We start from the raw sequence: 10,753 nt of genomic DNA on the forward strand, positions 1-10,753 counted from the left end.
TATAAAAGTTAAGACTCGTCCACACCCCCCTAAAACAGCTCATTTTAACACGCCACCACATATCTACGTCAGTATTTTGAAGATTTGCATAACGCTGCCCAGATGTTCACGCAAAGAAAGAAGGCGTACCTTTTATTCTCACATGTGACAACCCCGGCCCGGGGTTGTCACATGTGGTTGCTGCAAGACCAAGGTACGCACATTCGTAGAATCCTCTGCCCGCACCGTTCTCAAGCCGCCCGCCTCTGTTTATTCAAGCCCACCGTGGCTCATTCTAAATTGCGGCTCACTCTAGGCCTCCGGCCTCTGCTCACTCAAGGCCGCTGTGTGTGACAATGTTTCATTGAGAAAGTGAAACTATTTGTTTTTGCCTTCCAAAAGAAGACACGACTAGAAATCATGATTATATCTAGTTTATAATGGGTTTTATGTTTTTGTCTCGTCGCTTCGGCTGGACAAGGCATCACAAAATGTTAAGAGGTGTAACATTTCCGTCTCACCCTTGAGGCATTCGACCAATCACAATGCACTGGATAGCTGGCCAATAACAGCACACCTCGCTTTTCAGAGAGATGAGCCTTGTGAAAATGTACGCGTTTCAGAAGGCGGGGCATAGAGGAGAAACTATAATGTACAGTATGTGGAAAATAATGTTTTTTTAACCTTAAAACGCATAAATACATACCATAACACCAAATACATGAAATAATGTTCTTTTTAGCAGCATCATATGACCCCTTTAACTAAGCCTAAAACTATTAAAATTGGTTTTATTAATTGAAAAAGGCTTAATTCAAACAAATATTAGATAAAAAATAAAAAATAAAAAATAAAAACAACTAAAAGCTAGAAATGTTGCCCTGGTAATTAACTGAAATAAAATAAGTTGAAGTACTAAAATGATTAAATCTGAAATATAAATTAAAGCTGAATAGAAAAACGAACTAAATTAAAAACTAAAACTAAACAAAAAAAAGCACATACAAAATTACTAAAACTGATAACAAAATTAAAATTAAAACTATACAAAAAGCTAATTCAAAATATTAGTAAATGCTATAATAGTAAAAAAGAACACTGTATGCTGAATATTTAAAGAATAGATTATTGTAATACTTAATTTCATTTCTAAGAAATATTATAAAAGCTATATTACTCTTAAAAATAAAAATAAGTATTTTATTGCAATATTATTATTAATGCTCTGATTTACTTAATATAAACCTCTATATAACTTTTTTTTATTTTTTCTTTACAGAACAATCTGGCATTTGAAAATTGTCAGATGTTCATATATATATATATATATATATTTATATAATATTATATATATATATATATATATATATATATATATATATATATATATATATATATTTTTTTTTTTTTTTTTTTTGAGCTAATTGTGGATGAATTTGTCAGTCATTTAAAGCATGCAGTATCAATAAATGAACTGATGACTTCCTCTGACTTTCTCTCTTCTTTAAAGGCTCAAAAGAAGTCAATCAACCACATTCAACCTGGATGATAACTTATCAGAGAATGAGTTTAAACGGGGTGGAGTCAGAGCCACAGCTGGGCCAAGGTTAGGCTGGTCACATGACCTGCAGAACAACAACAGGTCAGTAATCACAGTGAGACAGGATAGAGCTCCTTCTCAAAATAGAAAGATCTGCTGTTGGGAAACACACCCTGGTAAAAGACTTACATGTTGCTTATTGATCCAGAGTTTCAGATCCAGATTAAAATCTCATTTATTATGTTGTCAGTGTGACATTTTTGTGATAAATGTTCAAATGGCAATATCTCCAGCATTCACTGTCTTTGTACCTTCTAAGATCTGCTTGTTTGTGTTTTCCAGTGAGCTGGATGCACCGTTTGCACGCTGGTCCCGGGAGCAGGTGTGTGATTGGATGCAGGAGCAGGGCCTGGGGTTGTACGTGAGTTTGGCAAGGCAGTGGGTCGCCTCAGGCCAGACGCTCCTGCAGGCATCCCAGCAGGATCTGGAAAGAGTGAGCTCTTATTACTCACAATTAGGATGAGAGCATAAAGTGGAGTCCAAATGTCTGAGACCACATTTAAGTCTTGTAATAATTAGTTTTCCATCTGAAATTCATGTTTAAGGACTGTTTTGCCCTCTCTATGCAGGAGCTGGGAATAAAACACCCTCTACACAAGAAGAAACTGCAGCTGGCCCTGCAGGCATTGGGCTCAGAGGAAGATGACAACAAAGGCAAACTAGACTACCACTGGGTGACGAGTAAGGAATGGATGTTTATTCAACCGCAGTATCAGATTTGTTGTTAAATTGTGATAAAACTAAGGCTGAATGTATCAGGTTGAAATTTTTAACCCCTTACCTTCTGTTCTAGGGTGGCTTGATGATATTGGCCTCCCGCAGTACAAGACTCAGTTTGACGAGGGACGTGTGGATGGACGGATGCTTCACTATATGACTGTGGTTAGTCTTCTTCCTTGTCAATATCACGTTCTGACATATAAATGACAATTTTAATCTGTGAATAAAAGGTGAAACTAGCTTTTAATGTTTTTGAAAGAAGGCTGCATTTAATTGATTCAAAAATACAGAAAAGTAAAAACATTAATATTGTGAAATATTATGACAATTTCAAATACGTGTATTCTATTTGAATACATTTTAAAATGTAATTTATTTTTGTGATGGCAAAGCTGAATTCCAGTCATTAGTCCAGTCTTCAGTGTCACATGATCTTTAAGAATTCTAAACTGCTTAGTTGAAAGTTGTTCAAGTCCACTCTCTCCTGTCCATGCTGAACAGGATGACCTGTTGTCTCTGAAAGTGGGCAGTGTTCTTCATCACCTCAGTATTAAGAGAGCCATCCAGGTGCTCCGGCTCAACAGCTACGACCCCAACTGTCTGCGGCGAAGACCTTCAGATGAGGTAGGAAGAGAGACCAAACTTAAATCTGTGCTGTTCTGTTGTTTTTTGACTTATACTAGCAATCCTTATTTCAGAACAACATAAGTCCTGCTGAGATCTCTCAATGGACCAACCACCGTGTGATGGAGTGGCTGCGATCTGCTGACCTGGCTGAATATGCACCCAACTTGAGAGGCAGTGGAGTACATGGAGGACTGATGGTGAGGAATGACTTTGTACTAGTTTAGGTTATTGGTTGGAATGGTTAAAATTAGCACTGGAAACTGAGAAGGTTATAGGTTAAAAGCTTGAAATGGGTTATGCATAAACCAGGATGCTAGCAAGGTCATAGGTTTGATTCCCAGAGAAAGCAAGAAGTGATTAAATGTGTGCCTTGAATGCAATGTAAGTCACATTGGATAAAAGCATCTGTGAAATGCATGTGTGTAAATATAAAGTATATCAGGACCTTTATCATAGCAGTTAACCCCAGGTTGCTAAAGTGGAAATAAAGCTGAGGTAAAAGCATCTGCATTCTTATCAAAGGGGCATCATTTTGTTCGTGGTTTCAGGTGCTGGAACCTCGCTTCAATGTGGAGACAATGGCTCTGCTGCTGAATATTCCCCCCAACAAGACTCTGCTGCGGAGGCATCTGGCTACTCACTTCAACCTGCTGGTGGGTTCTGAGGCACAGCAACTCAAACAGGAGTGTCTAGAGAACCCAGACTACACCTTACTCACCGCCACAGCTAAAGTCAAGGTATTATGCAGAACATCTCCAAACTATCTCCTGCAGAACTTGTATGTGATTCATTCATTTTGGAGTTCAAATGCTGACATATTTTTATTTTAAATGCTGTCTGTGTCAAATTTAGCCGCACAAGCTGGCGTTTGGAGGGTTTGGTAGGAAGAAGAAGCAAGAGGACAATGAAGAGTATGTCTGTCCCATGGATGTGGAGATGCCCAAAGGACGCAGCTTCCAGAAAGGCTACAGAGGCATGGAGCTCCAGATCTATGATGATGACCTAGATCGATTCGACCAGGTAGTGATAAAGCTTTCTGCTGCATGATGGACTATGATGCTTTACTTTGCTACAGTGTGAAAAGCAATGACCGCTGGCACTCATCGACCTGGCTGTCTGGTAGTCAGGTTAATCATTAACGTTTAATACCACAAAAGTCATGTTGTAGTTTTGTTAAATAATAATTTAACTATAATATTTTAAATATTTAATATATCTAAATAAATATATAATACATTTATTATTTGTATATTTATGCAATATTTTGTGTTTTCACCTTAAGTTTCAGTCAACAGAATTTAATGTAAAAAATGTAATAACGTTTAGTGCATTTAAGTTTTGCATAAGTTAAATTTTTAAATGATCAATAATTAGCTAAATTCATATTTACTAATATTTTATTATATATAATTTAAAAAATAATAGATTTTTAAGTGTTTTTGTAAGCAGTCTCTTTATGCTCACACAATTTGCATTTATTTGATCAAATAAAATATAATATTATTATATTATTAATATAATAATATTATTATTAATAATATTATTAATATTAATAACAATAATAATTATATTAATATAATTAATATTGTGAAATATTTTTACAATTTAAAAGAATTATTTTCTATTGTAATACATTTTTAAATGTAATTTATTCATGTGATAGCAAAGAATAATTTTGATTTCTGAAGGATCATGTGACACTGAAGACCAGAGTAATTGCAGATGAAAATTCAGCACTGCCTTCACAGCAATAAATTACATTTTAAAATGTTTTACAATAGGAAATCATTCTTTTAATTACTGTGTTTACTGTATTTTTGGTCATATAAATTCAGCCTTGGTGAGCATGAGACCTCTTTCAAAAATGTAAAAAAATCTCAATTATACCATATGTTCAGTTGATTATTCAGTAGTCATTAACCTTAAATCAAATCATTAAAAACAATGAATTAATCATTGATTAATCATGAACACCTGTATGACTTTGTTCCTCTTTGCAATCCCCAGATGGAGGACTCTGAAGGGACAGTAAGGCAGATTGGTGCTTTCTCAGAGGGCATCAACAACTTAACGGTAACAAGCAGCTGCACATCTGATCTCACTTGTGTTGCTTTATGTATAAAGTACAGTGGTGTGCTTGTGCCTAAACTGTGCGTCCTGTTTTTTATGATCAGAGTATGCTGAAGGAGGACGAGTTCTTCAAGGAGATCTCCACGTCGTTCCCCAATGCCAGTGTGAAGGATGATGACTCCAATGTGTGAGGGCACTGCAGGGACACTCTCGCCCCTAGTGCTGCTGCTTTAATCGGAAGTGACTGTGCCAATCCCTCTGCCAACACCTCTACACATGCACCTCCATCTGAATGCCAAATATATCAAACAGAACCACATGTCAGCTCATCAAAACAACAATTTAAAGTATTGCAATTGCCTTTTAAGAACATTTTGTTTAATAATGTCTCATAAAGGTAGATGGAAGAATGTCTGTCGTGTGTGTGTTTTAGATTGTTAGTGGTCTTTTTTTTTTTTGTGGATTGATGTGATATGATTTTTAACTAAAATGAGTAGCAGTCCTACTGTAATTTGCTGGTCATTGGATAGATACAGTAAGCATTCTTTTTCATCTGCCTGCCTAAATCTGTGACAGATTGTTTGTGCCAGTTATTATGGTGGCAGAAGAGCACAAGGACACTTTCAGTCAAAATCAAAGATATATTTTATTAAATTGTTGATAAATTAAAGTTGTACACTGCCAATAACTAAATTAGCAATAATCATCACTATTTTTGAATGATATATCCAAGTGCAGTCTTAAACATATGATAGCGCTGAAAGGATTTTTGTTGTTGTATTTTGACCTGTACATTTTGGTTTATCAAGCCAATACATGCATTGATACTGCATATGCTTTGTGCATTTGCATGCAGAACAATATACTTTACATCTGCTTTGTAAAGGTTTGCATGTTATTTAAGTCTCATTTGGATAAAATATTAGCAAAATATTGTTCATTGTGAATTATTTTTCCTCTGACGCAGTACTTAAGGATAGCAATAATGTTCTCGTTTATGTAAATGCTATCATGTAGCATGAATCTTTAATGCGATACTGGCATGTACACAAAATTGTAAGCAGCTGAAAATTATATTGAAAATATAGTGTCACTCATAACCATTTCAGAGTTACATGTTTGTACTTTGTTGACTTTTACTCATTTTTAAAGGTGAATAAAATACTGAAAGCATGCAGGCTTTAATTGTTTGTTGTATTCATGTCAATTAGTTACACAGTTGGTAAATTCTACAATCAGTGGTGTATGACTTGTCACTTGTCAGAGCAGAAATCCTTAAAAGAATGAAGATTGTGAATGCACGTCCTTACATAAATTTGTAAGATACCATTTTACAAAGAGTAACATTGCTGTCAAAATAAATACTGTAGTTATCATAGCAATTGTTTCTACAATACATCTGTGGCATTGCCACCACATTCATACAAAATAAATTAAAAATACTTACAGTAAAATAACAGTAAGCACATTTTGTGGGGAAAACATAGACTATGGGGAACCTGTACTTTGTACCATGGTAAAGGGAAAGTACATCGCCATCTACTGGACAATCTTTAGACAGTTGCTTGTCAGCATTTTATAATAAATTCCATACAATTTTATTGGCAACGAATAGGTTGTTTCCATTCATTCAGTATTAAGTTTTGACTTGGGTTATACATTATGTCCAGCTTTTGCTTTCAGTTCTTAGAAATAAAATGATGCATTCATGCCCATTGCGTGACTGTTTCCTGTGGGCGTTCAGTAGGGGGCGCATGAGAGCTCAGAGAGCCAAAGCTTCTGTTGAACCGCATTCAAATCCCAGCAAGTCTTTTGGTTTATTGAATACATTTGTCTACCGAAATCTATTATCGTTTTCATGCAAATTATTACTATCTGATATACAAACGGAAGTCTTACTCTGTCGTCTCTATGAAAACTATCATATAAAATCCTTACAGTAATAACGCATTCATTAGTGTGATTGGTCAACCCTGACCATTGTGACAAAGTGTTCAGTGTGCTGTTTCAGCAAAGTTCATAGTTTACACTTCAATAATGACATTTTATTAGTTCGTGACATTGAAAAGTAAATATAGGTAAATTATTAGTTAGGTTTATCATTCTTGACCAAATATAGACAACTTCTGCTAAGGTCCGCCCACTTAGGTTCCCGTTTGATGTAAATATTCATTCTACCCCCATTTACTATTTCTGTGGTAGAAATGCATCGACACAGTGAACGTATTTGGGTGTATTCATTTGGGTGAGAGCATCGCCAGAGACCACTTAACCGGGCGAGCTCTTCTTGTAAGACGTTCAACATACGAAGAAAACTGCAGAAATAACTCGCGTTCCACTGTGCGCGCATCAAACCAAACACCATGCGCAGGGGGTATGTGAAAAAACTTTTTTTGTATGTTTTGCAAATACACTTGTACGTCTTATTTATTTATTTTTTGTCTATGCTTAATCTGTTTTAAAACCATAATTGTCTTGCAAAAAGCCATTGAGTTTAACGTGTTGATCTTTAGTACTTTTGTTGTTTCCTCTTATTTTTAAGTTCATGTGTTTAGTGTTGATCAGTTATTTATGAGAAAAATTCACTCTGCTTTTTAACTATTTTTTGAATTATTTTTGCACTCTCCTTTACTGTAAGTCCCAGGAGGTTAACTTTTATGAATTTAAATGATTGCTTATATAATTTATGTTCATTTAAGTGGCATGAATTGTACTGTACACAGTATATACATACGAAAAATTGATAAATAAATTCAAGCAATTGTAAAGTGTTACTTATATGTTTGTATGTTGCAGGTATTATTTTGGATGGCTCCTTGTGCTCTTGGCACTGTTTACTTGCAGTGATGCATCTAGGTAATTTTTTTTTTTTAATGGTGCCTATTAAATGAATGCCATTTACTACACCTGAGAACTATTGTATAAATTATTCAAAATTGATGTGCATTTTATACAACTCACTTTTTTCCCTACACTCTCAGTCAAACTGTCAACCAGGAGCTTTCAAATATTTTCAATGAGCTCTGGAAGCTGGATGTGAATCGCCTGAGCCCTGGGACTCATTACAATATCTCACTACAGGTGTTAGTATTTTCTAATAGTACTTTTTCTAAAGTATAGTGAAAGATCAAGTATAACATTAAATTGTCTTACATTTCTTTTAGGGCAAAGCTGGTTACATACCACAGGGAAGCACCAGTGCGGTAGACCATGCCTCATTCCCACTGTTTACCAGTGTTGATGAGGCCAAACTGAACTCCATTACCACTTATGCACGTATGTTTCTTTTGCAAAAAGAACCTCTAACCTCTTAAATTATTCTGTCAGTATGCACAAAAGCTTATTTATCCACGGAGCTGTGCTGAAACATGCCTTTAACAGGGGACACACCAAGATCCTTTATAAAATGTAGCTGTGTTTAGGCAGGCAGTTCATCTTAAAGTTGATTGGTGGAATTCTGTTGCATTCAGTCTCTCCTTTTGATTTATGGGAGAAACCACATGGTTGCTTGATGCAACTTGTTACTAGAAATATTTGAAACCTGAAATGCTGATCTGAAACCCTCATGCATGTAAACCTAAATCACATCACATATTTTGGAAACACAGTATGAGTTGAATAGAATCATGAAATAGATATAAAATAGAAGGTAAGTAAAGGTAAATCAGGAGCATTAAAAATTAGATCAGCATTAAAATATTTCAAATTTACATTTGTTTCATTTACATCCAAACGGCCAGACAATTGTTTTCACCAACAAAACTGTCTTATGTTATTTCAAATGGTGATTTTGCTTACCTCTCAACAGGCTTCATGAAGCTTTTGGACAACTATGAGAGGTCCACTGGTGTGGCAGAGAGGGTGACCGCTGAGGAGGTGACCGAAAACAACTCCTTTCTGGATGCTATTTTAGAGACAGCAGTCATGAAGGTATGAATTCACCCTCTAATAACTCAAGTTCTATCCTTTACCACATAGAAATCCATCTCTTTCTCTTATGGCAAAAACAGAGACAATAACAAAAATTAAAAGTAGTAAAGATTGTGTGTAAAGATTTAGTGAAAAGATTCTCTAAAAGACAAGTTCAACTTTTTTCCTGTTGCTAACCAAAATATTGTGGTTGTTCCCTGCCACACCCTGTTCTTGGAAGCTGCATATTATGACAAGGGGAAAAGAATATGGAAGAATGTGTGATGATTCTGCTGTCATTAGATTAGCGCCTTAAAGGAATCGTTTACACAGAAATTAAAATTTACTGAAAATTGACTTTTAGGCCATTCAACATGTAGATGAGTTTGTTTCTTCATTGGAACTGATGTGGAAAAATTTAGCATTACATTGCTTACTCACCAATGGATCCGCTGCAGTGAATGGGTGCCGTCAGAATGAGAGTCCAAACAGCTGATAAAAACATCACAATAATCCACTAGTAATCCACATGACTCTTGCGATTGAAAGCTGTGTGTTTGTAATAATCAAATACTGTTCATTATATACATCTTGGATGGCCTGAGGGCGAGTCGATTTTCAGAAATTTTTAATTTTGGTTGAACTATTCCTTTAAATCTTTTATCTCGTAAAAAATTCATGTTTTACTCCCTCAGCGTGCACACCGGTACCTGATTGGAAAGGGAAAATCACGCTCGGATCAGAGAAGGTTTAAGAATCAGTTGAACAGCATGTGGTTCCGCCTTTATCATAGAGACAGAAACGGAGGGTAAGTGACTTTCACCAGTACAACTTGTGTAAAAATGTGTATATTTTATTCCCTATCAGCTCTAATTATAAAATAAATACATCACTTTTTTCCCAAAAAGGGAGGACTCCAGTGGATTTGAGCATGTGTTTGTTGGGGAAACCAAGTTTGGCAGAGAAATCATGGGTCTTCACAACTGGGTCCAGTTTTACCTGCAAGAGAAGCAGGAGATTCTTGATTATAAGGGCTACAAAGCCAGGGACAATGATGTGGTACTTCTTTCATCAATAAATCTGAGGACTGTTAAAAAATATATAAGAATTTATTGTTCTATACGTAGTCTTTTCTGAATCTGTACTGGTTTTTCTTCCATGCAGCCTAATAAAGATGACCATGTCTTGAATGTGCAATTCAGCTGGCATGGTTTGGTCAAGCCAGTGGCCAGCGCCTTTGTTGGTGTGAGTCCTGAGTTTGAGATGGCCATCTTTACCATCTTGTTCCTCACATCCACTGAGAAGACCACCACAGCCGTGGTCAATCTGGATGAGTACCAGCTGGAGATGGTGGTGTATAGACACGGCCGCTCGATCGGGACCGCTTATCCCAAACTGCTGAGCAGCAACAACAGACATGTATAGATCCCACATCCTGTTCTACCCTGACAGTAGCTTTCCAGACATTTCTTTAAATGGGTTTTAAAGGCATATTGTAATTTTAGATAAGTAGACATTTGTTTTGTATTGGAGAAGTCTTAATTTTAGATGCTTGTTTACTTTGATAATATCCTTAACAAACTACAGTATGCTTATGTACAGAGTTTCGTTTTCACTGAAATTCAGCAAATATTTCATTTCCTCAGAACTGCTTTCATACAATGGTAATTTCTTGTTTTTTATATCTATTTGCTTATTTTGACCATGACTGCTGTTAAATAGCTACATAGTTGGTAATGGAAAATCGAGATTTAACATTAAAAATAATTTTTAATCCACTTGTGTGCTTATTTGCAGAATTCAATTACATTTATTTTTTAAGTTGCTGACATGACATAAGCAGTGACA

General features: G+C 35.7%; 2 protein-coding genes across 8 annotated transcripts in view; both read left to right on the plus strand.

The window, feature by feature from the left end:
- LOC109051791 (liprin-beta-1-like) overlaps nt 1-6,169 on the plus strand; it is a 31,222-nt gene extending 25,053 nt beyond the window's left edge. For all 6 annotated transcript variants that reach the window (XM_042775415.1, XM_042775414.1, XM_042775417.1 and 3 more), the window contains 10 exons: nt 1,490-1,621; nt 1,862-2,012; nt 2,149-2,260; nt 2,373-2,461; nt 2,801-2,923; nt 2,998-3,123; nt 3,475-3,663; nt 3,779-3,946; nt 4,934-4,999; nt 5,101-6,169. In XM_042775415.1, coding sequence (XP_042631349.1) covers nt 1,490-1,621; nt 1,862-2,012; nt 2,149-2,260; nt 2,373-2,461; nt 2,801-2,923; nt 2,998-3,123; nt 3,475-3,663; nt 3,779-3,946; nt 4,934-4,999; nt 5,101-5,187 — 1,243 coding nt within the window. In that variant the 3' untranslated portion in view covers nt 5,188-6,169. The remainder of the gene's footprint in view (nt 1-1,489; nt 1,622-1,861; nt 2,013-2,148; nt 2,261-2,372; nt 2,462-2,800; nt 2,924-2,997; nt 3,124-3,474; nt 3,664-3,778; nt 3,947-4,933; nt 5,000-5,100) is intronic.
- Nucleotides 6,170-7,197: 1,028 nt separating this feature from the next.
- Nucleotides 7,198-10,683, plus strand: LOC109051792 (poly(U)-specific endoribonuclease-C-like). Of its 2 annotated transcripts, XM_042775425.1 has the most exons (8): nt 7,198-7,370; nt 7,793-7,852; nt 7,978-8,077; nt 8,161-8,272; nt 8,805-8,926; nt 9,601-9,713; nt 9,814-9,964; nt 10,070-10,683. In XM_042775425.1, exons 1-8 carry the CDS (start codon nt 7,360-7,362, stop codon nt 10,328-10,330), a joined length of 930 nt encoding a protein of 309 aa, XP_042631359.1. In that variant the 5' UTR covers nt 7,198-7,359; the 3' UTR covers nt 10,331-10,683. The 2 variants fall into 2 exon arrangements, with proteins under 2 accessions (XP_042631359.1, XP_042631360.1); XM_042775426.1 differs by lacking the exon at nt 7,793-7,852.
- Nucleotides 10,684-10,753: the final 70 nt, after the last annotated feature.

Source organism: Cyprinus carpio, chromosome A18, assembly GCF_018340385.1.
Source record: "Cyprinus carpio isolate SPL01 chromosome A18, ASM1834038v1, whole genome shotgun sequence".
Lineage (NCBI taxonomy): Eukaryota > Metazoa > Chordata > Actinopteri > Cypriniformes > Cyprinidae > Cyprinus > Cyprinus carpio.

What these genes read in the sequence shown, in the direction of transcription:
- LOC109051792 (XM_042775425.1), top strand. An exon ending in CATAGAGACAGAAACGGAGG is followed by an intron (nt 9,714 to 9,813) that starts GTAAGTGACTTT and finishes TTTCCCAAAAAG; the next exon opens with GGAGGACTCCAGTGGATTTG. An exon ending in AAGCCAGGGACAATGATGTG is followed by an intron (nt 9,965 to 10,069) that starts GTACTTCTTTCA and finishes TCTTCCATGCAG; the next exon opens with CCTAATAAAGATGACCATGT.